Source organism: Apus apus, chromosome 18, assembly GCF_020740795.1.
Source record: "Apus apus isolate bApuApu2 chromosome 18, bApuApu2.pri.cur, whole genome shotgun sequence".
NCBI classification, from domain to species: Eukaryota; Metazoa; Chordata; class Aves; order Apodiformes; family Apodidae; genus Apus; species Apus apus.
The window spans coordinates 430,512-453,505 of NC_067299.1; the positions used below are offsets into that span (position 1 = coordinate 430,512).

A 22,994-nucleotide genomic window follows, 5' to 3' on the forward strand; every position below is an offset into this window, starting at 1 on the left:
AAATAAAAGAACCCAAGGGGATAATAAGCATCTCAGCACTGCTGGGATGTCTCATGCAGCTAACATCAAAGCAGCCAAAGGCATCTCTGCTGTGCTGGGGCACGTACCATGCAGCTTCATCTGGCCCAGCAGATCGGGGCTGGGGGTCAGCACCAGGGCTGGTCTCCCCTGGTCATGGTGCTGAGCTCGCTTCTGCATGCACACAGCCCTGGGATGGTGAGGACTTCCATGAGGCTTCTGTGGCAGAGATCAAGGGACAGGGTGTGTGTGCGTATATATATATATGCACACATACATATTCATGTAAAATGCCCATTGTGGAGCTCTGGAGTGGCACACGTGCTCTGTATGGAGCTCACATTGTGAACTACTTTGGGAAAAACCAGACCCATTAAGTGCAGGTGTAATTCTTAACAGCCTTCTTTACAAAAAGTAAGTGATTGTGTGAAAGCTGGGAGTGTTCCTCCTTCCTCAAGTGGTAGGAGCTGTAGAGGTGTCTACCTGCTAGACAGGCAAGCCATCACCTAGTTGGAAGTGGAAATGAAGGTGGCTTTGTGTAGGAATTGCAAGTTTTGCTCTTTGTCTTTCTAGCATGTTATATATTGTTACAGTAGTTCACCAGGTAGTTTCATGAGCAGTAGTGCCAGTGACACCTGGTTTCCTACAGAATAACCTTCAAGATGAGCCAGCGTATCTTTGAGTTTTCCAAAGAGCTGAGCCTGTTCCTGTGGGATATTAATAAAGGAATTCTGAGCTGTCCAGCCACTTACTGACATGAAACCTGCAGGAACTTTGCATCTTTGCCATCCCAGCCCTTTGGCTGAAATCAGCCCAGGATAGGTAAACTTGCACAGATACCTGTGGGAGAGATGCATGTCTACATGGAGAGATCTCCAGAGCTTTGTTTCTGTACCAAATGAAACTAAAAATAAACACTGAAGTGGATCAGGCTGCAGCAGAAAATAGTCTTTGGCAGGTTCTTCTTGGCAATTTAATTTGTTTGGGTGTTTCTGTTAGCTGCTCTTCCATCCTTTGCTCTTCTGGAGTGAGCATCTTCCTCTCTGAAGAAGTCTCCTATGGAAGCATGAGGGACCCAGCTGAGGCGAGGAGGGCCTGGGATAGATTCCTTGTGCTTTTCTCCATTCCTCTGCTTGACTTTGGCTCTGCCCATGGCGCACTGCTTCTTCCACTCCCTGCCCTGTAGCTGGAGGTCTGGAGCTCTGCGGGCAGATGAGGAGCAGGGGGTCCTGACCCTGTGGTTTGGGGGAGTAGGATGGCCCTGCCCCTGGCACTGAGGGAGTGTGTGTGGGGGGATCTGGCCCTGCTGCCTGTGCCCTACAGAGGTTGTTTGTATAATGACAACCACTGGCTAAAAAGTAAAGCCAGAAAATCAAAGGAGAATGAAGGCACTTCTATTTTTTTTTTTTTTCAAATGTCTCCTTATAACAGCTGCAATGATGTGATACAGCACAGCTGAGCAGAGCCCTGGTGGGCTCAGCAGCTCCTGGGTCTCACCCCTGGACCTGCTGTCTCCCAGGCTGTTATACTCTGGTAGAGCAGATCTGCATGGCTTGTCCCAGCAGGACCTTGTCGTGTCCCACCTTGCTCTTCTGCCTGTTCAGTCTTGCTCTGGTTGCTGGGAGTTGTCTGCTCTGAGGTGATCTGGGCTTCTGTGCTCCTGTGGCACCTTCCTTGGAAGGCTCTGATATCCGGGAGGGGTTTGATTATTCCAGGTACAGTTGTCTTTAGTAACCTCATCCAAGTTCTGCCTTGTAATCAAGACTGTAAATAATTTTGAGATACTGCCATCGTGGATTTTTACCATATAGGCATACCTGTAAAAAACATTAATATTCAAATAACTTTACTAAATAAGCAACTATTCCAGAGTAGTAATTTATTACTATTTATGATGACAGACTTATCTTACTGATTTCTCCAGCACATTTCTCCAGAGGAAATTAGATACAGTACTTAGTTTAAGCTGTGCCAGGGAGAAAATGTTTCTCTATACACTTAACAACTCATCTGGAGATACGACAACTGTTGGTACGTCCTTCACAATGTCATGTTGTCTGATTGGAAATTCAGTTGTTTATTTTCTCCAGGAGAAAGGTAACCAGGTGGTTTTGAAGTGGGGAACAAAGTATAAGCAGAACCATCAGTCTTGAGCCAGATCTGAAACCTTGAATCAAAAGGCTTTTTGTTTTCTTCGTCTCTTCTGATGGTATTGCTCGGGAGTGCATTACCAGGCAGCATTTAGGGCTCTCTGCTGGCACACAGGGCACTAGAGGCATGGGACTGTGCCACCAGCTGGGTGGGGAAGCCATTTGTGGGGCTGCATCCCCTGCATGGGCAGAGGGTTCCTCGGGGGCAGCGTGGGGTGCACAGCGCCCACCTGGGACCTCAGCACCTTTCCAGGACCAACTTAGCAAGAGGTGAGCAAGGGAAACAGCTCCCTTAAGTTTTGCTTGTGAAACAAGATGAGGCACTGTCTGAAATACATCAAAATAAGCAAATTATTTCTCTATATCTTGTATTTTGGCAGTTTAAAAACCTACCATAGTTTCCAGCTGGCCTGAGAAATTGGAACAGCTGGCAAAATAATGAAAAATGTTCCTGTAGGCTTCTGCCTAAATTGCAGGAGGAATGTAGGGAAATTGCATCCCAATTTACTTGCAGTAACACCAGACAAGCAGTAACAGAGGGGGTCAAGTGAGGAAGCCCCTTTGCCTTCTTGCCCAGGCACCAGAGCTCCAGGCTGCCAGGGCTGGCCCCTCTTTGAGTTGACTCCCCAGGTCTGTTGCTGATAACTATTTCAGGTACAGAAGTGACCCAGGGTCACCCAGGTAATTTATTTGCAAACAACTGATGACTCAGAAGCAGACTGGGGTACCAGTGGGTGCCTGGCTTTTACTTGAGTATCTTTCCTGTTAAGTTGGAAGACTGGAATGCGAGCGCTGTTTTGCTGCTGACTCTGAGGTAATGGGTTTTTTTCACAGTTAACTTGTTGTAGAACCTCAAATGTCAAGAAATACACCACCAGCCCATCTCTGGGTTAATAGCTCTATTACCAGCTCTAGCTAGTTTCAGAATAAACTCTAAAATTATAGCTAAACAAATAAATTGCATCTAGATGCAGAAGTCAAATGAGCTAATCCTTCCTTGTGCTTGGAAAAATGTTTTCTCTATAGCTCTTCTGACATGTCAGGTTATTTTTAGCCATAATAAAAATCCTAACATACAGTATCATAGAATCCATTCTATTAACTGATGTGCCAGCACATTTTTTATTAAATAGACTACAAAAAGTTTTTAATTTTTCGTATTTGGAACCTTCAAGGAGAAAGCACCCCTAACAGTGATGCCTGATGACAGTTAGTCAATGAATTAAGAAAAAAAAACAGTGGTGGTTCAGTCAGTCTCCCAGCTCTTGGTAGCACTAAATTACAGAATTAATAGGCTTTTAGGAGAGACTGACACATAGTTACTGTGGAAAAGACAATTAAATGTGGAAAGCCACTTTTCTCACCACATTTAATTTTAACTGGAGGCTGTGAGACTCAATAAATCTTTTTCTTATTTCATTCTCACATTTTCCACAGGTATTCAAGTCTTTAAGGAAAGTACCTGCTGTAAGTGACTTAATTATTCCTTCCCTTATATTCTTTGCTTTTCTCAAGCCTTTCTCCCTTCTGCCCCTCAACAAAAAGGCAAGATGCTTTCTGAGTGCCAGTGTTTTGCTTGCCTGGGATTGCTGGTACTGGGAAGCAGCTTAGGTCTTGTGAACATACAGTGGGAGAGGAGCCCTGGGTCCTTCTGGGATTTTTCTGGCAAATCCAGCCAGGAGGGAAAAAAGCAGATGGGGCTGTTTGATCTTATTCATGTAAACTTCTCTGAGCAACCTGATCTGGTTGAAGGTGTTTCTGCTCATGGCAGGGAGGTTGGACTAGATGGCCTTTAAAGTCCTCTTCCAACCCAAATGGTTCTGTGCTGCTGTGAATTCCTAGACACATGGATCTCTAAATCCACACTGGATGCTGCCTGCTGCTGCCTTGCTTGAAGATTTCACTAACCCTCACTTGGGGTTTTTTTGGTTTGCCTAGACAGAGCAGAATGGAAGAAGGCTGTCCTGCTTTTTTGAAGAGATGGGAAAGGGTGAGTTTGGCACAAAGCCATCAGTCATAGCTGAGACTTTTGGTTTCCTCAGCAACCCTTGGATGAGGTCCTGAGCATCACCCAAGGTCACACCAAGACTGATACCTCTAAAACTGGCCTATTTGCTGCCACCATTTCTGTTAAACTCCAAAGGCAGGAGAAATGTTCATTTCCAGAGCTTGGGCTTCATTAACTGGCCCTTAAACTAATCGTATTGAGTGGAATTGTAAATTTGGTTTAAAAACACTTGTTTTGAGAAATAGCTAAGCATGGATTTATCCAGCCTAAATAGGCTGCACTCTCTTGCCATTTAGACAAAATCAGTAATGATTCAGCATTTCCCAAACATGATTGCTCTCTGGAGGCTTTATTAGGACAGCCTATTTAAAAAGCCTCTCGAAAAGCTCTGGCGCAGCATACTGTAAATCTCTTAACTGCCCAAAATTTGTTTTAGGCTCTTGTTCAATATCGAGTTCAGTAGAGATTTTGACCTTGAAAGGAGGCACCAAGAGGCCAAGCATTACTGCTTCTAATGATCAGTACTGGATAGTGAGACAAAACCATTACATTTAGGAAAATAAGTAGCGACCCAGTCACACCTCCTAGACCTGGGACATCGGTGGTCCTCTGTGGTCAGATATGGTCACGCTGCAGTCTGAAGGACCTGAGGGGTGGCAGAACCCAGCATGGGGAGGTTAATGGAAATACCCCAACGCTGAGCAGTTTGGACAGAATTTTGTTCTAATGGAAACTTTGATAGAGGCACCAGGACACTGGAAAACAGAGGAGCTTTAAATCCTTCCCCTCGGGCTTCTCTGAGATGCCTTTATCTTGCTCCTGGCAGGATCATCATAGATTGTGGCCATCATCTGTTTTCTCCTGTTCTGTGCTGCTGTGAGCTCCTGGCCCAAGCTGGTTTTGGAGCAGCTTCCCATGCAGAGGCCGCAAAGTGAATGTTAGGTGACATCTCCCTCCCCTCTGCCCACCTTGCCCAGCAGCCCCAAGCCCCCAGTACCTTGTCACCAGGTGCCGGGTGGTCAAGGGGTTAAGAAGTCATGGCTGCCTGTGTTACTCCTGCTCTGCTGTTCCCTCATCAGTTCTATGATGATATTATCGGCGAGAAGGAAGTGAACTTGCAGTTACTTAAAGCAAGATAGGTTAATTAAAAAACCTGGATCAAAGCATCATAAACCACATAAAACATTCCGTCTTTTAATTATTTTTGAATGGTCTCTCAGGCAGTAAGGCCAAAAAAACCTTCCCAGGGCCCATGAGCTTTGAAAATTATTGTGTCATCACATCAGATGTAGTTACCACTTGCTGTGCAAACGAGAAAAAGGCCAAGTTCAGGACAGATCCCCTCGTGAAGGACTCGGGGGTGGTGTTTGGCATTTCTGTGAGCACACAGCCTGGCTGCTGGGCCAGCCCCCTGCGCTGCTGCTTGTCCCAGAAGCTGGGGAAGCTTCTGCAGGACCCTGTTGAGGTGAGCGCAGCCAAGTCGCGCCCAGCTCCCCACCTGTTGGTGTGTGGTGTGTGTTTCCATCTGCCCTTTGGCTTTTGTGCCTTTGTATGCTCAAGAAGCTCGTGTTTGCTGTATGTTACATCCTTGGAAACTGGCAGCCTATCATACTAACCAAAGGCAGTTCAATCATGGTTATAAATAGCATTACCAATGCAATACCAGGATAGTCTGGGCTGTCCTGAAGAGGGTCCTGCAAGTGCAAAGGCTTTCCTTTTTTTTCAGACAAGTTTGGATGTCTTGGAATTGTTGTTTCTATCCTAATATGTGATACAGGTTTTGGGATACAATGTTTTTTTTGCATAACGGCCTTTTGTCACAGGTTTGAACCCAGCAATACTCCTTTTCTGTCCTACAGAGTTTTATTGTGAGAGGGGAGAAAGCCCAGAGAACAACATGGTGTGCAGCTGCTCTCTGGTGCAGCCAGTAGTACCAGGTCTGAAAAGCCTTCTGTCTGCCTTTCCACCAGCAGTGTCCAGCTCCAGCAGGTCTGCTGCAGTACCACAGAAATGTGGGAGGTGTTAGCAGGTGATTTCTGCACCACCTTCTTTTGCTCAGACAAGAGCTGACGATGGATCTGTAGGGCAAGGAGAAGGACAGTGTCCCTGACAGAGGCTTTGGGGAACATGGTGACCCTGAGCTGAGCGTTTGAGCTGTTGAATCCAGAGTTGGGCGTGTCAGAAAGGAATGATGTTCACTGTATCCTGCCATGTGCAGAATCCAAGTGGACCTTTGGACTCTATTAATCAGTTTGGTGAGCAGTCAGATTAGTCTCTAGGCATGTGTGCCTCAAAGCTATGTTATGGATCAGCTGATGAATCGGCGTGTGCTGGGCCAGCACAGCTGGTGCTGGTCTGCATCTCCCAAACATTCCCGCCTTTCTCCCTTGTTTTTCTTTCTTATCAAACCTTGTTCCACAGGCTGCACTCTTCCACCACCAGTGCTGAAGAAGACAGCTTTTCCCACCACAAATACTAATCTGGGCAGCCCAGTCACTTATCAAAGCTGGTATGATCTTCATTACAGAAACATCAAAACACCCTCCTCAGGAAAAGGAGGCGAGCTCACGGGGGAGAAAGTGTAATGAAAGCTGTGCAAGCAAAAGTTGTAGTTAGGCCCTTCCTGGAAAAATAATCTGTCCAAATGTGTGCTTAGCACTTGAATTCAGTAGCACAGCAGAAGCGGCCAGGGCTCTGTGCACAATGTCATCTTTCCATGAGCTGTGTGAATGAGGAGCAAAGCTTCAAGCTTTCTCCTTCCACAGAGGAGATTCATTATGAAAAGCAGGTCGCTGCTTCCGAGCACATACAAAAACAGTTGGCTTCATAACCTTGGGAAAAAAAGATAAATAAAGAAATCTCATGAGACACATGTGAGAACCTAGGAAGTATTAAAACATATGTTGGAACATATTGATCCCTGAAAGCCTCCTGCAGCAGATATGAATCTTCTTCATTTCCAGCAATGCTGATGCTTTAATGAGGACAGTGTGTGCCTCTCCCCTGTATAAATCATTTATGCAGATTTTTGCACATCCCTCCCTGGGGCTGCTGCTCAGCCAGCTAGGGAAGCACAGGGCCGTGTGTCCCAGCATGAGTTGATCCTGCTTGGAGGCTGGTGAGGGCTCTGCCCAGAGCAGGGCTGAGCTGGGGACCAAGCTGTGTCCTGTCAGGGGGACCTCCAGGGACCTGTTACTTGACCTGCAGAGCAGCATCCCTCCTGCAGTCCCTTGTCTAGCACATAATTGGAGTGCTGCTCACTGTTGGGGGTAGCAAAGCATCACGGTGTAGGAGGAGCAGCAGTGGGAGGTCCCAGGAGTGGTGGTGCCCTCGGGGCAGCTCCCAGGGACACAGCAGTCATTTGGTCAAGAAAACACTGGGATGAAAAACTAGAGCAACTTTCATTAACTGTGTTTGTGCCCCTGTTGTTTTTTTAATTCAGCAGCTATCTAGCCAAGCATCTTCCTGTGTGAATCACTGAGGGTATGATTAAGTTTTAAGTGGTATCAGAAAAACTATATTTAGAAATGGTACAACCAGCCTCTTCAGTGAAAAAGATACCTTAAAGACGTTTGCCCCATGTGTGAAGAGAGCCCCTGGTGTTGGAGGGCAAGGCTGAAGCTGTTGTGGCTGGGTGCTGGGATGTGACCCCAGCCCTTGGGGGGGGTTTTGCAGTCAGTGGGGACCCAGGTCCCTGCACCCACAAATGCTCCCTGCTGTGGTGCCTCCCAGAAACTCCTTGCTGGGCATGAGCAGATTGCCTGGGCTTGACCCTTTTGTGCCTATTTCAAATACACCAGGTTGTTTGTTGTTGTTTGTTTTTGGTTTTTTTTGCCAAAAAAGTATTTGCAATAAACAGTGCATGCCTAGAAGGATGAAAAGGTGAATCACAGCTATGAAAGTATTTTGAATAGGCATCACAGCAGGTACAACAGCAGCCATCTACCTGTGGCACACTTCAGGTGTATCAAAAGACACTTTTTTTCTGCTGTTGAGTTATTGTTAATTATTCTTAAAGTAAAGTGATACCATGCAACATTAATTCAAGAGAAGATACTGTAAGTTCTTTGCTATTCTCTAAGACTTGTTTTCACAATGAATTAATGGGAGTTAATTTAACACAGCACAACAAACAGTACCACTGAAGGAATACCAACTAGATGTTGCTTCCTACCTTCTCATTACTGCCCCTCTTTTTACTTTATTCTGTGTGGTACAAAAGATCTTAGTCTGGCAGATAGTAAATTTGCTGAAACAGTGGAAATCAGGAAAAAATATTGCATTACTTCCTCCTCTAATTAATATTAGCAGTTTGGTACAGACACTCTGCTCTCCCAGTGCAAAAAGAATGGTAAAAACCAGGCTCTGATTCTTTGTAGTGTGTTCATAGTAGTGTTTGCAAACAGTATTTGTGGTGTTCTGTCCATGTAGCATGCCCTTCATCCCAAGATCGTTTTGAGTTTTCTGGAGCAAGCACTGCTTCAGCCCATAGATAGCACAACTGTGGCCCACAAATGCCACAACTTTTTGCCTCATAATTGATGGAGAAAGGCAGAGTGAGCAGTAGAAAACCTACATTTTTCTGCAGAAGGCAGGACACTTCCCATCCTAGTGCTGCTGCATTTCATAATGTATGAGAAAACCTCTGGCAGGAGGGATTCAGGGGGCTGCTCCCATCCCTCTGAGAGAACACAGACTGAGCTGGATTTTTATTTGCATCATGAACAAAGCAAATCAGTCCTGAAAATTATAGCTGGATGGTTTTAAAGATCCGTGCCAGCTTTAAGTGGAGAGTGAGGGCGGGGGAGAACAGGAGGGAGAAATGACACACAGAGAAAATTTCATTCAAGCAATTAAAGAATCACTGCACTTTTATGATTAACTTCATGTTCACAGGTTGAATGCAAAAGCTGTTAGTAGGGGCATTGCTATTCCATACCTGACATGAACAATGGGAATATTTGTTCTGCCCGGGAGGATTACACCTTCCATTAATCTAAGTTTTATTGAAAGTTTAAATAACAGACAGACAAAATTTGATCAATTAGCAGTGCAATTCCAAGGAGATGTCACAGTGAAATTAAATCTCAGGCATTTTTAATGCAAAGAAGCCTAGGAGCTCCCTCCAGTTTTCTTTCTCAGTAACAGTGTTTATATTTTAATTGAAAGTTTATTCTGCTTTGTGAGTCTCCTACTAAATTTTAATTTGAATGTTAACAGTGCAATGAGAACAGTTTCCTGTTAAAGCATTTGGAGCACTTTGCAGGTGGGTCAAAGGATGTCTCATAAATGAAGGAAACAGTTGTTGGTTGGGTTCACTAGCTGTGGAAATGTCCCAAAGAAAAGAGATTTGTGTAAGACTTGGGGATAAATGAGTGGGAATTAGTACTTGGACGAAGCAGGATGCCAAGGGGGGATCCAGGCAGCTGTGGCTGTTGTGACCCTCTCCTCAGGAGTTAATTCCTGGCTCCCACTGGGTCCAGCCAGTCTGGAGTCAGCCCTCTCTGTTCTCCTCCTTCTGCCCAAGCAGAGATGCTGCCCAAACCCACCTCCCCACCATAGGCCCCTCTGCCCCGCCCCCCCCCCCCCCCATGCTCCCTTTCTTGCCATTTCTCCCTTTCTGCTTTCATTTCATTTGATAGTTTTTTTGTCCCTGGCAAAATGTTATCGCTATCGTTACTGTTCAACACTTCTTCCCTTTATTATCATAAATGTCAGTCTTGCACAGTAAATACCAGAAGTGCCACAACCTTGCTGTGAATCTATTTCAGCACTATCTTTGGAGTCATCTCTTAGCTGAAAAGGAGAAATACTGAAAATATCTCTAGATTTTTGTATGTCTGTATATCAGAGAGGTCGGCTTCTTGGAGGCTGAAGCAATTCAGATCTAGTGACGTGCACAGTTCCAGTTTTGGTTACACAAGAGGAGCTTCTGGTCAAACCTGGACCTTGATACCCTTACAAAAAGCTTCCCAAAAGAGACAGACACTCCAAATATAGCAGAGAATACTGCTAAGGAAGGGTTTCTTGGGGCTAGTGGTCACACAGGACAAGGCATCAGGTGCTTAAGCTGCCTGGTCTGCAGCACAGACTTGGATGGCAGATCCCTACAGACTGTTCCCCCATCAATTACTATCAGATTAACAAATACCAGGAGGAAATGGTGCCTATTAAAGTGTGTAGTGGGTGAGTAGGGGTGGCTGTACATACCAAACAGCTAATTATTTTTAACTCTACAAAGCTGCCCTGTTAGGGGAGCCCTGCTGCATCAGACAGTCTGGTAGCCTTGCCAGGACATAGCCAGTGTCCTGAGGCATAAACCTGCCCACTGGGAGAGGGGAGGATCTGGGGTTTTAGCAGGACTGTTTCAAGAGTAATTTTTCTCAGTAAAAGCAGCAATATGATTAACTTTGCTTCAGTCACGTTTAGCAGTATTTAAAAAGAAAAACAGCGGCTGGAAGCTTGTCTCCCGCTGCCTCTGCTCCATATGGCGTGTGAAATGCCAGCACATGAAATCAACCCTCAGAAATCAGTAATAAGGGATGATTTGCCCTGGGCTGGGTGGGCTGCCTTCCCACAGCATGCTGCTCCCCAGCAGTGAGGACACTCTCGCCCCAGACAGCGTGGCTGCCCTGCACCGGGCTGGGGAGCAGGTTTTGTGCCCGTGTGCGGGGAGCAGAGACCCCCCCCCCATCACCCTGCCTGGGAAGGCAGGACCAAAAGTCCTGTCCGTGCTGGAACAGGAACTCAGCCTCCTAAAATGAGGGAAGATGTTAAGCAGAACTCTAAGATACTCATCCAGCTTTGACAAAAATAATAATTAGACACAAATAACAAAAGTTTCAGAGACGCTCAGGATTTGGGACAGCAGGTGTGTTGTTTTCACCTGCATGGTGGCTTCCCAAGGAGCCTGGTGTGCACCAGCAACAGGCATTGGTTCACACATGGACCCAGCTCCAAGGGCCGAGTGCCAGATTCTGAACCACTCCTGCCTTGCAGTGCCCCCAGTTCCTGGGGCCCGACCCCACTTTGTCCCTGAGCCCCACCTCAGCCTCCTCTGGAAACCAGCAGAAACAACTGGAATTTTCCTCTCAGTGGAAATGAAGTGCCATGACTGCAAGGTGTGGGGGTTGATGAACAGGCTCTGAAGTGCAGTGGTAGGATTCGTCATAACCGAGGTTAATGAAGGAGAATGTTAAATAGCCTGTGACTGTACATCCAGTGTGATCTGCTAAATTAACTGAGAATCTACTAGTATCGTGCTCCTAACTACTCATTTAACTGTCATTAACCCCAGTTTGAGCTGCAGCCCCACGATAGCAGCTTCTGCAGGAAGATTTTGGCAGCTGTTGGGGGCTGGGCAGGGGCATCACCCCCAGATCCTCCCAGCCCAGCAGGGCAGGGCATGGCAGCCCTGGGCCCGTGTGAGACCAAGGCTGGTGTTGGTTTGGTCCCAGCCACTTGTAGGGCGCAGGTATCTGAATGGCACAAATAAGGGAAAGCTTTGCAGAATAGCTAAATGGTGTGAAATCATGGCAGTTTAAGAGCAAGCAAGGATTTATCCAGCTGCATATACTTTAATGTAATAATTTCAACTGATAATCTTTTGTCCCTGGCACAAGTGGGAGGCCTAGGCTTGCTTCTTTACAGAGCAGGCAGCAGAGAGCTCCAGCTGCCTCTCCTGCTGAGCGAGCCAGTGCTTTGGGGACTTTCTTAAATACTGTCAGTATTTTATTTCCTCCTCGCAGTGCTTTCCCAGCCTCTGTCTGTCCAGGGTGCAGAGTTTTCATTTCTTTTAATGATTCTCAAGAAATTATTGAGAAATCAAAATATGTTCCAGTTATCTTCAAGGCTTACTGTAGTTCAAATGGTTTCTATAAATCTACAGTGCAAATGCTATTTTTCAAAGCTTTACTGTTCCCCAAATGATTGTAATGGTGAATTCACTGGCTTTACTAAGGCCCTGGGAGTTTGGAAAAGAAAAAAAATAGCTTAGCAAGCAAGATTTCTTAAAACATATGTGAAAGTTTCGAAGTTCATCTAATCTGTCTCTGTTCTGGGTATTTGTAAACCAGATCCTGCCATGAAGGTTAACAGCACTTTTCTGTTCCTGCTAATACTGGGCTGGCTGGAGCTCTGTCATGCCTGGCTTGGATGAGCTTTCTGCGGGAGTAGGAAAAACCCATCCAGCTCATGGGGCTGGGCACACCTGCCCCTGAAGATGCTGTCAGGAGTAAGTGCACTGCCCTCCAGCACTATCTGGGTATTTCATATACAAATTATTTTCTAGCTCAGGTCTCTCCAGTTATGAACTTTGCTGCATCCTTCCAATAGCACTGCATAATTTTTATGGTGTTTTGCTTTTCCCTTGTGCCTACTCTGGGGTGCTCTTTCAGCACATTTTCATCATACCTCATAGCAGACCCTGCCCTAGACAGATCAATAGACCTATAGATGCAGATACGTGTACAGAGAGAGCTCCAGCCCCTGGTGGCAATGCTGGTAATGCCAGTCCTTGTGTCCCTCAGGCCAAGGGTGGGTGAGTGTCACTGGACCAGCTCTCCCTCCTTCCTCGAGCTTCTGGGATCCTGACGTGCCCATGTAACAACATTAATGCAAGATGAGTATAACTCCACACCCTAGTTCTGTGTAACCTAATAAATAGTTTCTGTCAATGGACAGCAAAAGGAATGACGCCCAGTAAATTTGATTTTATGAGCCTCTCAGTTATTTGCTGTGCCCATTAGGTCAGAAGTTAGGTAATGGTAAGTGTCCATTAGTGCATTAGCTCTGTGATGAAGGAGCTGAATTAAAAAAGAAAAAAAAACAATTGTGGAAGAAACCCTGAAGCTATGTGCATTTATTAAACCCTCAGTTCGTTAGCAGTGACTCTGTTGGCCACCAAGCTGGACGGATAGTAGAGTTTGGTCTTTGTGGGGAAAGTTCAGTGGCCCATGAACCACCTTCTGTGTCACTGCAGCATTTACTCTGTGGCTTTCTGGGGACCTGGGGGGCTACGAGACAGAGCTGGGCTTGCCCATCCTGCCCTGGCCAAGGAAAGTCTCCCTGTGATGCATCGCTCCCATGCCAGATGGCAGAGGGGTGGCTGCCAGGCCAAGGGCTGGTGGTGACACGTGCCTGCTGGGATCACAGCACAGGGCTGCTTTTCTAGTCACCAGCAGATGATCCAGCTGGTAACTACCACAATAACCATTGCATTAGTAGTCCCTCCTTTTACTAACTTCCTTTGAAGTTTTTACTTTGCCCTGGCAAATTAGTTTTTGAAATACCTTTTCCCAATTTCATAGACACCTGGGGAGTATTTACACCTCCCCCAAAGATCTGTTTGCTGCTCTGGGTAATTCAATGAACATTCCTTGCTTTGAGTTAATCTGCAGTGTCGATCCAAGTGCCAGCAAGCTCCTGATAATTGGAACATTGGCTTACCTTGGGAAAAACATCCAGCCTTGCCAGTTGGTTTTCACAAGTTGCATTGATCCAGCAGCAGACCCACAGGGGGGTGCAGGCTCTGCAGCCCCCCTCCCTGTGGTCAGGGGTGTTGCAGTGCTGAGGGTGCCAGGGCCCTGTGCCAGACCCACCTTCCTGAGAGGTTTACCCAAAGAAGTGTTGTCAATGCTGGAAAAGAGTCAGTGGGTGAAGGGGTTTACACAAGTGTGTGGAGGAACAGGGCAGGAAGAGCTCTGGAAAATACTGGTACAAGCTGTATGCACATTGGGGTACTCCTCATAAACTGGTACTGCAGAGCTCTGCTGCTGGTCTGATACTGAATGAATTGCATTATACTTCACTCAGCTGCTGATTGAGGGTTAAATCTAGTAACTGCGTCAGTCTCATCAGCAGACACATTTCAGTTTCAATTTGTTGAATGCACTCTGACCATGGACAAACAAGGGGTGTAATAGAGACCTATCTCTGAAACTAATAGAAACTGATATATAGAAGATGAAATCTGTTTTCTCTGTCTGTGTTGTCTGCTCGCTTTCCTAATTTGGTTCCACTTACAAGGGTTACTTAAGATGCTAACACTTCACCAGGGATTCCCAGTAAATGAAAACAACTTTGTTAGGGTTGGCAGGACAGGGAAGGAGACAATAAATTGCATTTGTTTTACACAATTTTGAGCCCCCAGTGGGAGCACTTTACCTGTGTGCAATACAGAGAGCATGTTTTTATGCCTTGACCTCCCTGAAGCTTTCCTTCCTGCCCAGGATCCCAGCTGAAAGCCAAGGCAACCTGGTCTGGGGGCAGTTAAAATACCTGGCAGGGTTTGCTGCTGCATTAGTGCACTGCTGTCCCTGTCCTGGCAGGACACAGTGCAGTGCCTTGGCCAGTGTCACCATGGGGGATGCTGGCTGTCACAGATGTTGTTCAACAAGCAGGTCCCTTACTGAAGATTCTGTTTCAAACAGGTTTATTTTTTTCTCATTATATTTACTGTATAACTGAAAATCTTTATAATACAATTTTTTTTTGTGATTTTCATGCTTTGCTTTTGACTTGTGAAAATGTTTTTACAGCAAAGGTTGGGTAAATCCCCTGAAAAGAAACTGTGAATGTGAGACTGGCAGTGCTGGCACAAAATTAACATATGCAAAATCAAATGCTTCTAAAAACTTTTATTAGGAAATTTGGTGCTTATGAAAGCTGGTGAGCTGACAGCCCAGAGAGATGGAATCTTCTAGGTGTTGCAGGAGACGAGCGTGCCGAGGGCCCTGCCAGCATCCTGTGCCTCCCTGCTGCGCTGCGTGACGGGGTGGCCTGTCCCTCAGCAGTGGCACTTCCAGCCCTTTCCTCCTCTGCACAGGCAGGAACGGAAGCTCACAGGAGCCCGTCTGCAAGTACCCAGCCTGGGACAGTCCTTCAGCTTCACTTCAGGTGTCTGGGTGGAAATAAGTCCCAGCCTGGGGACAGTGTAGACCCGTGATCCAGAGCAGCAATCCTTCAAAGCCAATTAGCCCTTGGGCTGCCGAGGGCCCCTTCAGTGTCCTGTGTACCTGCTGACAGAGGCTGCAGAGGTCAGGGCTCCTCCATCCCCTCTGCAGCCCCTGAAGCTGTGCAGGGCCCCCCTGGGGCAGGGGGCCAGGGGTGACACACGGCAGAGGGTTCTGCTGCTGGAGCTTCAGCCCCGGGTAAACGGCGCAGGCTTGTGGAGAGTCACAAACACAGCTAAGATGAGGAGCAATGTCCTTCTCACACCCAGCGCATCCATATCCCTGGAGACCCTGTGTTCTGAAAGGGTGATTAATATGGTGTTTGGGAGAGGACATTAAGTGAGGCATCCTGCTTACAAAGAGCTTCCTAGTGGAGCGTTTGAGGGAACAGGGATCCAGGGGGAGCGCAGGGATTGTTGTTGGTGATGCAGAGGGACACAGGTATTTGTATTGCACCACTGAACTCCACTTAGTCTTTTATTCACCTTGTTCTCAGGACAAATGCTGTTTCATGTGGAGCCATCTACCAATCACCGTCCATCAGCAGATCCCTGTTTCATTTTTTATGCCCGAAAGGAAGCAAACTGCTCCTGAATCCCAACAATAAGCTGCTCACTTGGTCTGGACCAGCTCCTCAGCCAGCAGCTCCTGGCAGCACCCCCGGTGGTGAGGCTGTTCTTGCTGTCCACCCGGCTAGTGAGCACAGGTACACCCAGAGGTGGGTCTGGCTGCAGTTTACTCTGTTGTGCTGAGGTCTCTGTATGCCACTGTGTCTGGTGACAGGGGTCTCTGTGGTGCCTGTCCCAGAGCCCCGTGCCCCCGCTCACTGAGGGCAGGTCCTGCCCTGGCGCCAGCCCTGGTGGCTGCTCTGGGGCTCACACACGTCCCCCTGTGGTCTCAGATCTCTTGGCAAAGCCCTGGGAGCAGCTGCTTCCCTCCTCTGCATCGAGATTAATGTTTAAGCAGCACTTCCCCTATCAATCTCTCCTGGAGGCTTTCCTCAGAACAAGCAGTTAGCAGGAGCACAAGGCATCTGTTTGGAAATGACAGAGTTTCCAAGCCATTTGTGAAACAGGTAACTGCTCTTTCCGGAATGTCAGCTTGACTCTGTGTCTTTGCCTGGCTGCAACCGGGAGCGCGCCGTGCCGGGGTGTGTTGCTGGCAATATTTATTTACAAGGAGAAAGAGTCATTGAGATTAATTGCACAATTGAATATGCAATATGGTAAACAGTTATTTGGAAATGATTGTTTGTGTTTAATTATGATGTACAGGATAAGTTTAACAGTCATAAATTTTTCATGGGATTGTAAATGCAGATGCATTGAAATAGATCAGCAAACTCCATAAATCAGAGTCTCTCTTCAGTGTCTCCCACAGTGTGACACCAACACTGATCCTGGGGAGCACGGCACTGCCAGCATGTGCTGCTCCTCTTGCTCAGCACAGCACAGTACAAGCAGCAAAAGTAGCTTCAAGGGGGCTGAGAAACCAGAAATTACTTGTTTCTGCCCTGGAAAATGTTTGTGTCGGCAAACAGTGGCTGCAGTGAGCAGCAGGGGATGAACTCGCTCCCAGCAAAATAAGAAAACTGTTTTCATGGAAGTGACTTGTCAACCCAGCGACTGTTCTGTGCCAGATTATTTCCCCCACCTTTTCTCTCTATTCTTTTCTCTCCTTTCTTCTCCTTTCCTCACCCTTCGTTCCCCCCCAGCATGTGCACACGCTTCTTGTTGTTGTTCTAGGCAATAGAAGAAAACCAAGAAGAGATACATAGGGGAAAAAAAGGTTCATAGCAAGAAAAGGTGTGCCAGAATTTATTTTTTTTTAAAAAGGAAGGGGGTAATAAAGAGGAAATGTAATTTAAATGGAAAATTTCCATGGGAAAAGGGAAATGTGTTGCTGGGGGAGGCAGAGGTAGAACATTGTTTTCTTCTAGTTCGCTCATCTGAGGGAAGAAATAGCATTCCCAGCTGTTTAAGAACTGGCATGATAATGAAAGATGAGTATTTTTCTGTCTTTGTATTTCTGAAACTAATCTCTCATGGGACAAAATATATCACTCGGTGATTTTCATCATGTTTAATTTTGTATTAGGCAAAGAACAAACTGTTTCCCTGTGGTACAATCACATGCTCAGGCTTCCTACCTGCTTGGAGGAAAGTGCTCATTTTCGGAGCAACCACCTGTACCGCCCAGTGAGGGAATTTTTTTTCTTCTCACCATCTGCAAAGCTGGAAAGAATGTTTAATTTCTGATGAAAATTTTAATTACAAAGTGTTTTTTTGACCAAAAAGACACAGAACAGATGTTGAGCAAAAAAAGATGTTCTTTTCAGCCAGTCCTCTCAGATGGTCTCCTGTTGATGTAGGTTTATTTCATATATTGCAAAAATACATATTGGGAAAAAAACCCAACCGTGCCAGAGGCCGAGTCCACGCTGAGTTCCCTGTGAATACACGTGGTCAGACAGTGAGGGAGCTGCCAGTGGGCACAAGGCAGTCTTTGGAACAGGATCCAACCTCTTCACTCACACGACTTCCACAAAAGATGTCCTCTTAGCTTTGTGTTCCTGGCTCCATTTCAGCAAAAGCACTTGGAGTTGAGTTCAACAAGGAGCTGATCACGGCTGCTGAGAGCCAGCCTGGCTCGGGGGGCTTCCAGCAGCCCTGGGGGATGGTGGGCATTGTTCTGCCTCTTCGCTTTGGGAATTAACTAGCTTGACTCATATAATTTTATAATGATTCTTACTTGCCACATACTACAAGAATTAAGCAGCCCTGGCTGTAAATTGCTTTTCCTGCAGCATTTGGGAGGGCCAATGATGCAGACCTCAGTCTGTGCCTCCCTCTGCAGGGACTGTGGTGCTGGGGACCTCCCCACGCAGCTCTTTTGTTGTCACTTGGGTGCTGGTGCCTCAACTGTGAGTGATAAAGGACTCACAACCTTCAGACATGAGTCCCTCAGACATGTGGCACTGAGGGGAGGGGACAGGAGAAAGGGGATAAATAGCAGATGGATGTTTATTTAAGTTCTGCACCCTGTGGCTCCATTTAGCTGCCAAACGCCCTGTTGTTTTTCTCAGACTTAAGTACTTGCTCCTTTACTGTCTGCCCCTCCGTAAGAGGGAATCTCTGGCCAGTGGGTGCAATGCACCAGTTCTGGGGAAAGCTGATGTGCTAAAGAGGCAACTGTAGGTGAGAATATGTGATGCGGGGATGGGAGTGTCGAGCCAGCAGCGTAACCCTCTGAAAGGCTTTCCCAGACTGTGCCTTTAAAAGCCTTTTCCTGGCTCTTTTGCCTTCTCAGCCCTCACCCAGTGTCCTAGTTGAAGGACACCTTTGAAATGTGGGATGAGCCATAATAAGGAAAGAGACACAAATTAATCAAAGATGGCACTAGAATTTACGTGAAACATAATTTCTTTGGCATGGTTTTCAGATGTAAGGTGTGTATATATGTGTGTGTGTGCAGATGCAGATGCATGAGCTGTCCTTGCCCATCGCTTGTAGCATTTGTAAAGGGCTGTGCAAACATGAGAACTGAATCCCCTGAGTGGAGGTGTGGGGTACCTTCTGTTGGGGCTCTGCAGTTGGATTCGGACGTCACAGGGCCACTTCTTGCTCTCTCAATTTTCCTTTGTGATTTCAGGTAAACCCTTCAGCATCTGAGGGGGCAGCAGCAGGTCCTCACCGTGCAGCAAGGCCTTCTTCTGAGGAGCAGGTGGGGCCATGGTGGGACATGCCAGAGGTGGGCTCGGGACAAGGGGGAAAACAAAGTGTTACTGTTGTCATTTTGCCGAGAGGGACGTTGCTGAGTGGTGCTGCTGACACTGACTGAAGATCAGTCTCTGGCTTCACAGCACACGAGGCAGTGAACTCGACCCAGTGCTTCGTGTTCTATGTCACCCTGAGCTCTGCAAGCCCAGCGATTCCCCCTCGGCATGTCCCACCTGCTTAGCAGGATTGCTCTGAACAAACACTACATTACATGTCATAACCGAGGTTGCTGAACATTCTTTTAACTAAAAGCATGCAATATACAGTTTTAAGTTGCTTAATGAAGCATGATAATTGAATGGTAATAGCAGTTCTTGGAAAGTCCTGAAAATAGATGGAAATCTGTTAGGATCAAGGTATTGTCTGAAGGGAACTAATTATGTCTGCAAGAAACTGGTGATTTGTTCTTTTTCTATGAAATTAGAAGATACTGCTATTTATGAAGCACATTTATAAAACTTGCTCTCTGCTTTCAGAGTTGGCTTAGGGACATTCAACTACGATTCGCATTTATCAAGTAATGCACATGTAGCTGCACTGCAAAACCAACTTCAATTAATAACACATTTGGGAAGTAATGTAGTATGCAAGCTGTAAAGCTGTGGTGGAAGGAAAATGTACCTGCTTGAGGAATCAAATGTGGCTTTTAAACTGGTGGTACTTCAGCCAGTTGTGTTCCCATCCCACCTTGCACTGGCATGATGCTGGCCATGGGGATGACTGCCAAGGTTGTCCTGCCACTTACGGTGCAGAATTAGGTCTGTTTGTAATTGAACAGCCATGTATGAGTGACTAAGCAAGAACGTGTATTTTTTTTACGAGCCTTCCGACTAAATCTTTATCCCCTTAGGGAACCGATGTTCAGGTTGCAGAGTGGGACAGGACAATGGGAATCTGAAATAGAAAGTAACAGTGACCATTGGGAGGCACATCAGGCGTTCTCTGCAGTCAGAGGTGCTGTACCTTAAAATCCACTCAGGTCATATGTTACCAGCATCCCTCTCAAGCTCTTACATGTGCAGTTGACTTCTGTGAAGAGAAGAGTAAAATGAAAATGTTGTAATAGATGAGAGAAAACTGAACAAGCCAGCACCTTTCAGTGTGAGCCAGTGACATGTCAGAACTGGCAAAATATTTCACTGGGCAAGTTATTAAAAATGAGGAAATTGTATACAGTGTAAAGTTTGATCTTGATTGATTGTGTATGCTCAGAGCTAAGTCAGGTCAATCCAAGCCACCACATTAAAAACCAGTGACTTGACAAGAATTGCAGAGTTTGCTAACATGCTCAAAACTATTTTCACTACTTTACTAAAACAAATACCTCAGTCCTGCCAAAACATATTAAAGGTAAAATGAGTCATCACTAAGGGAACCGAGAAGAACGCTCTGGTGCAGGAGGTGAAGATGCTTTTGGAGCTCCTGTGCTCCTGCAGGAAGGAAGGAGGGGAGTGGGCTGGGGCTGCAGGGCTGCTGGGGAGGACCCTCCACTCAGCTCTGTGAGATGTTCAGACCCTCATAAGGGGCAGCTACAGCTCTGTGGGCAAGAACACAGTCATTAAAGCCAACAGGATGTCATCAGTGGTTGGTTTTGGTTTGTTAATCAGGAAGCAGAACTGTACATAATAGACACAGCTAGTGCATTGTGTGTTGAGGTGCATGGAACTGTTAATGGTCTTTTTCCCTTCTGATAAGAGCCCCAGTACAAATTATCCAGAGGAGTAAGCAGGGGAAGGAGCTTTTAGGTCTCATGTGTGAAGGTTAAAGCACACTGAGACCAGCGTGTGGAGTGGTGCAAAGTGGGCTTGAGCCCAGCGAACTGGAGCATGCTGAAAGAATGTTTTGCAAGACCAAGTATCCATAAACCCACTGCTTGTCTGCCAGAGGGCAAAGGAGGGGATGAGCCCCAGGCCTGGAAGGGGGATCCAGTGGCACCAGGTCTCACCCCAGAGACCACCTGCACAGCTGCTGGCACCAGGATCGGCTTCTCAGGAGCACATATTTCCAATTCATTTGTTCACTGAGAAGAAATGCAGGGCCAAGGTGTCAAGTTTGATTTGAATGCATGAATAGTTTCTGTGAGAAAGCTGAAAGTGGAAAAAGTTACATGTAACAGTTTGTATTGATGTTTTTCAGCCAGAGAAGCAAAGAGGAACATGCTGGCTGGTCCGGGGCCATTGCCGTGCGGCTCTTCAGGAGGTGCAGCTTCAGGTAACTGCTGTGGGTCACAGTTGGGTACAAGCAGAGCACCAAGAGCTTCCAAGACCTAGGGAAAAAACCCATTTTAAGCCAGCTAAACTTTGTCCATTGAGTCCTCCTGTAATTAATTTTAAATTAATTTAAACAAGCTCAAAATAAAGTTTAAAGTGTTAGAACATGTGCACTCTCAGGACTTGGACAGCCAGATGCCACAGTCCAGTAATTCAATGCAGTCTTAATTAGGTTGGGTGTTAATTTTTAATTTTTTTTTTAAAACAATGTGTCCTTTGCTGTTCAGAAACCTCCTTCATACAAACTGTGTCACCATTATGAGGAGCCAAACCTGCAGCTGCCAGCCAGCTTCTTGCTCAAGGGATGTGAACAAAGTTTTCTGAGTGCAGCTGCAAACCCAGCAGAGCACAAATGGCTGAACACAGGAGGTGAGTCCTACAGCCAGTGAGGGGGCTGGACACTGATGGGATTGTCCCCATCTGCAGAGCTCCATGGCTGTGCCAGGTGAAGACAAGGAGCTTTCTCTCCAGACCTGGAAGCCCACCTGCAATTTAATGTCTGGAGCTGCCACTTGGCATCCTGGCAGGGCTGGCTGTGGCAGATGGTGAGCAGGCAGCTTCAGCAGAGGGTGAAGGCCCCATTTCACACAACCAGGCATTTTTATTTCTTTCCATAGTTGGTGAAGAAATTGCATTTGTTCAAATTTTAGAGCTGGGCAAAGAATTGTGTGTATATTTTCCACCCTGTGGCTTAAAAGCCCTTATCTGCACTATATTTGCTGTACTTCTAAAATGTGTTGGCCTTGGCAATTGATTACTTTAATTTCCCCAGGCAGGCATGCATTACTTCACACCACTCACATCATTATGAAATAAGATGCTTTATGCAGCAAAATGCCTCTGGTACAATTAGCAAGCTATTGTGGCTAAAGGAACCCTACACTTGTGCTCAAGTAAAAGGGCATCCAGGGCAATAATTTAACATAACAGAAGCTAAATCATGGCAGGAGCTGTGGCCTTCCCATCATATTTGCTCCTTGGCAGTGATGGGCTCAAGTGTTCAACAAACATGATTCAGGCTTCACAAATAATAATGAGGTTACCTTACTAACTGGGGAACTGAAGGAAAGCAGAGTGGTGCAGCGAGTGCTGGGGTTCTCAGTCTGCTCCAGTGGCTCCCACCACAGTCCCCTCCATGGCAGCCCCTCAGGACACAGCCTCACCAACCCCTCTGGCTCCAGACCCCCAGGTGGCATTCCCACAGCTGGGAAAAACCAATGATCTAGTGTGTGGGAAGGGATGAGGGGCTGGACGGGGGGGGAGGGGAAGGGGGCTGTTTTGAGGGGGGTGGGCAGCTTGTTTCAAGGATCTTATTACAGAGCCTAAGCTGGAAGAAAACCTTTCCTTGCAGAATTAATGCTCTTGCCAGGTTTCGGGACTCGATTGCCCCCTGTGGCAGTGCCAGGGCTGCCCCTGGAGGCCCTGCAGGCAGCCCTCGGCCCGGCTGCTTGCTTATGAAAAGCTGCGAAGGAAGGAAAAAAAATATTCCCCCTTCCTTGCAGTGGGAAGAAGAGGAATTAATAATAAAAATTCTAAATAAATGCCTGGTTGTTTTTTTTTTTGGTCTGTCTTATATGAAGCTTATTATGTGGTGAAGGTGATTAAGAAAAGTAATTTTTTCCTATAATGGCTAAAGGCCAAGGCAAAGCTGTTTACAGGCCCCATTTCTGTGTGTTCAGACCCCAGGAAAGTCCCACTCACGGGCAAGGAGTGGCCCCTGCCCAGGCCTGTGAGCAGCCAGGCAAGGGTGGGGGTATTGAGGGTTTTGGGTTTTTCCCTGCTGATGCTGCTATAATTAAAAGTTTGTTAAATGTGAG

General features: G+C 46.6%; 1 protein-coding gene across 1 annotated transcript in view; it reads left to right on the top strand.

Moving 5' to 3' along the window:
• The window catches only part of LOC127392194 (uncharacterized), a 190,770-nt gene extending 167,991 nt beyond the window's left edge, over nucleotides 1-22,779 (top strand). Inside the window, exons 3-6 of the mRNA XM_051635882.1 lie at nucleotides 18,780-18,878; nucleotides 21,044-21,118; nucleotides 21,405-21,546; nucleotides 22,529-22,779. Coding sequence (XP_051491842.1) covers nucleotides 18,780-18,878; nucleotides 21,044-21,118; nucleotides 21,405-21,546; nucleotides 22,529-22,635 — 423 coding nt within the window. The 3' untranslated portion in view covers nucleotides 22,636-22,779. The remainder of the gene's footprint in view (nucleotides 1-18,779; nucleotides 18,879-21,043; nucleotides 21,119-21,404; nucleotides 21,547-22,528) is intronic.
• Nucleotides 22,780-22,994: the final 215 nt, after the last annotated feature.